The sequence below is a fragment of the Quercus lobata genome, chromosome 10, assembly GCF_001633185.2.
Source record: "Quercus lobata isolate SW786 chromosome 10, ValleyOak3.0 Primary Assembly, whole genome shotgun sequence".
Classification (NCBI taxonomy): domain Eukaryota; kingdom Viridiplantae; phylum Streptophyta; class Magnoliopsida; order Fagales; family Fagaceae; genus Quercus; species Quercus lobata.
Window position 1 is genome coordinate 7,640,781 of NC_044913.1, and position 3,389 is coordinate 7,644,169.

Genomic DNA, 3,389 nt, shown 5'->3' on the forward strand with positions numbered 1-3,389 from the left:
AGGCCCTAAAAGGTATAGCTAGTGGTCCATGGTACAGGTAGTGAAGATGGTAACTTTAGGAGAAGTTTTAGCCAATTGAGGTGATAAGAATAAGATATCTGGATTGTACAGTGGTTCTGGCCGAGTTTATATCATTCTAAAAGCAATAAGTCTAGCTCACAACAAAACTTCACCAACTGTGGTGGTTGCAAGTCGGCCGTTGTTATTGATAAAATATTGCAAGAATTGTCAGCGTGTAACATTACTTATCTAGAAGAATTCATGAAAGACACCACTTTTGACAAGTGGTGACAAGGAATTGTTAACCTTGAACTAATTTACAAAGGGTCCGATTAGGGCATTCGTTAAGAAGAAAATTCCAATGCAATCCAGCTACTTTTTGATGAACAGTCAAGCGACATTTAATATAAAAATCTATATTTTTATCAATGCAGTACAGCTACTTTAATGAACAGTCAAGCGACATTTAATATAAAAATCTATATTTTTATCAACTTTTGCTCCTTGACACTAAATTGATAACGCTCGAAATAAACTAATCCTTAATGTAACAAGAAAAACGTGATGTCAAGAAGGATCCCAGTAGCTTCCACTTTTATTTAAAACAAAATACACTAAAACTTCCATAAATCCACATTACGAAACCAGCAATTAAACCGCACAACTGTATGTTGTCCAGAAAATAGTGGCTACATCAAGCTACCCATACATTTTTGTAGAAAACACTGGAAATAGAACAACAAAATGAAAGAGCATTTTTTTTTTTTCATGAGAATCAATGAAACTGCAGTTATGTAGTACTATCAAGAGTTAACTTTCCTGCAGTTCTTTCTAATCTCTCCCCTTGAACCTGTCAATGGAGAAATATTTCCCATCTTAACCATGGACTTGGCGAATTGCTCAAAGAAAAGTTGGCTGTTCTCTGCGTATTTCTTTACCAATTCCCTTGATCCTTCATTCTTGGTTAAAAGAACTTGATCAGAGTTCAGAAGGCCTTTTGAAGCCAATATGTTCTTGTAGTAGTAGTTATCAAACTTTGTTGGGCTGACATAGTCCAAGAAAAACAGGTTCTGATCACCACCGGATTTTGGACATCGGGTTTTCAATTGGGCCGCATATGATTGATCAAGTGTGTAGTCAGGCTGTCCATTTCCCGACTGGTTGTAAAGTCTTTGCCTGAAGCTGGTGCACCGGGCATTTCCAATTGTATGGCTCCCTGTATAACAAAATTTAGTTCACACACAAACATTCAGGTTATGATATTGGAGAATGTGTGAGTTTGAGAATTTAGTATGTATTTAACTATTTCTCTTTACAAATAAGAATAATACACAATAAAGTAGTATGTAGTATAGACATATATTAAAGTCAATAATAATTTGTCATCTTGGTAGTTGGTACCTAAATAGATTATGAAAAATATCATGTCGGTAACATTATTGTCTAATTTTGTCCAATCAATGTTTAGAGCAATCTCATTTGATGACAAAAGAGAACATGTCTTAAAGTTAAAGGACCCTATCTGTAAGGCATAAGCAAGTGCATTAGAGCCTTTACCAGATAGGGCAACAAGATCAACAATATCAAGCCCTTGTCGCTTGAACTTAGTGAGGATGGTCTGGAATGTGTTGTTTGGAGCAGGAATATTGTTGTTAGAACCACTCAAGCTTGCACTTCTGGAGTCTCTTCTGCCTAATAGTACCTCCCAGCTGGGCCCACCTCTCTTTGTGCATCCAAAACATGATCAGATCGAATTGAGTATTGGCTATGTAAGAGTAATTTGGTCGTGCCCAATCGATACAATGCACTAAAAATGTTGGTAATACTTACCAGAACAGTGGAATCTCTTGCAGATATGGCCAAAAGGTCAGCACAAGATACTGTACGAGGGCACTCTTTCTCCAGTGCAGATTTGATCTCATCGAGGACTTCAAAACCTCGAGCTGAATTCCTGTTAGGATTTGCCCTCTTCTCACTGGCTATGGTTCCACTGCTGTCTAACAGTAATGAAGCATCACAACCCTGCCATATAGACAACTTGTGTCAACCACACTAAGCCATCGTGATACATAATAGAGTTCTGCTTATGAAATTTACAAGCACGGGTAATAATATATAGTCCTTGTAATTATATGTTGCAATATAATTGAATTGAATTTATAAAGTTAATGAGAGCTAGTCATTGAAGTGACAAGTTATAGCAAGCTAGTAGCAAGACCTGGACAAAACAATCATGGAAATGGAGCCTGAGAATTGAAGCTGCCATACGGGCTTCTTTGGCCACAGCCTTCGCCAGTACGGACCTCACAATCTCTTGAGCTTTTGGGCAAGAGTGGTCATAAAACTGTGGGTAAAGGTAACCACCTTTGGTCTTGCTAGAGAAGCAAAGAGGAGCAAAAGCACAAAGAGAAAGAACCAAGAGAAAACTAGTGAGCTGAGACATTATTGTCTCTCTTTTTTGTCTTACACAAGGTTCTAGACCAAGAGTACTACAAAACACTTGCAGAGAAATTACAAAACTTGATATGATGAGAGGTGGATGGCTTTTGAGTATTTATAGGGAAAACTTTGTAGACAATATTAGACGAAGTCTTAAGGAGAGAGGAAAAAAAAAATTAGGGAACGGAACAAAAAAGTTGGAGTTGGTACTAAGAGCACTAGCAATGGGGTGTAAACACCCCCCATTGCAATTTTACCATTTTCCCAACCTGCTACAGTGAGGTTGTATATAAGCAACCTCACTGTTCATGGGTTGTATAAAAAATTAATACTATTTTAATAACACCTTTTTCTCTCTCCTCTTCTCTGACTTTCCACTACTCTCATTTCTTTTTTCCCTTTCTCTCTCTCCCATTCCTCTTCATCTCACTTCTCCATATCTGTCTCTTCTCTCTCTATTTCTCTATTCTTTTTTCCTGATCTCGATCTCCCTCTCTCCGAATCGGTGATTGGTTTAGTGGTGACGCTTCGGTCGTTGTGGTTGAGGTTGAGGTTGTGGCTCATCATGGGTGGGTTCAGATCGGCACAGGTAAGAATTTTAGTTTGGGTATTTTGAGTTTTAGTATGGGTCTTAGGTTTTGTTTGAGTTTGGGTTTGACTCTCGACGGTGGGGTTTTGGTGGTGATTTGTGGTTGGTGGTGTGGGTGATTGTGGTGGTTGTTTTGGTTGTTGGTGGTGGTTTTAGTTTTGATTGGTGGTGGCGGCGATGATTGAGTTTAGGTGGTTGGCTTGATCTAGTTTGGGTTTGGGTTTAGGGATGATGAAAACGAGAGACAAAGAGAGAAAAGAGACAGTGGAGAGGATAGAGAGGGGGCAATTTTATCTTTATTTTATTAGGAATTATGTATTATTTTATTGTGATATGTGTAAAAAAAGAAACTGAAATGTTG

General features: G+C 38.1%; 1 protein-coding gene across 1 annotated transcript; it reads right to left on the reverse strand.

The window, feature by feature from the left end:
* Positions 1–567: 567 nt before the first annotated feature.
* Positions 568–2,634, reverse strand: LOC115962991 (peroxidase 72-like). Its single transcript, XM_031081874.1, has 4 exons — positions 2,219–2,634; positions 1,831–2,022; positions 1,558–1,723; positions 568–1,216 (listed from the first exon to the last, which is right to left on the reverse strand). The coding sequence occupies exons 1-4, from the start codon at positions 2,441–2,443 to the stop codon at positions 804–806; spliced, it is 996 nt and encodes a 331-aa protein (XP_030937734.1). The 5' UTR covers positions 2,444–2,634; the 3' UTR covers positions 568–803.
* Between the last annotated feature and the right edge of the window lie 755 nt (positions 2,635–3,389).

Coding starts and splice junctions, on each gene's coding strand:
- LOC115962991 (XM_031081874.1), bottom strand. CDS start 2,443: ATGTCTCAGCTCACTAGTTTTCTCTTGGTTCTTTCTCTTTGTGCTTTT. Junction 1,724..1,830: donor CAAGAGATTCCACTGTTCTG/GTAAGTATTACC, acceptor GGATGCACAAAG/AGAGGTGGGCCCAGCTGGGA. Junction 1,217..1,557: donor TGATCTTGTTGCCCTATCTG/GTAAAGGCTCTA, acceptor TTTGTTATACAG/GGAGCCATACAATTGGAAAT.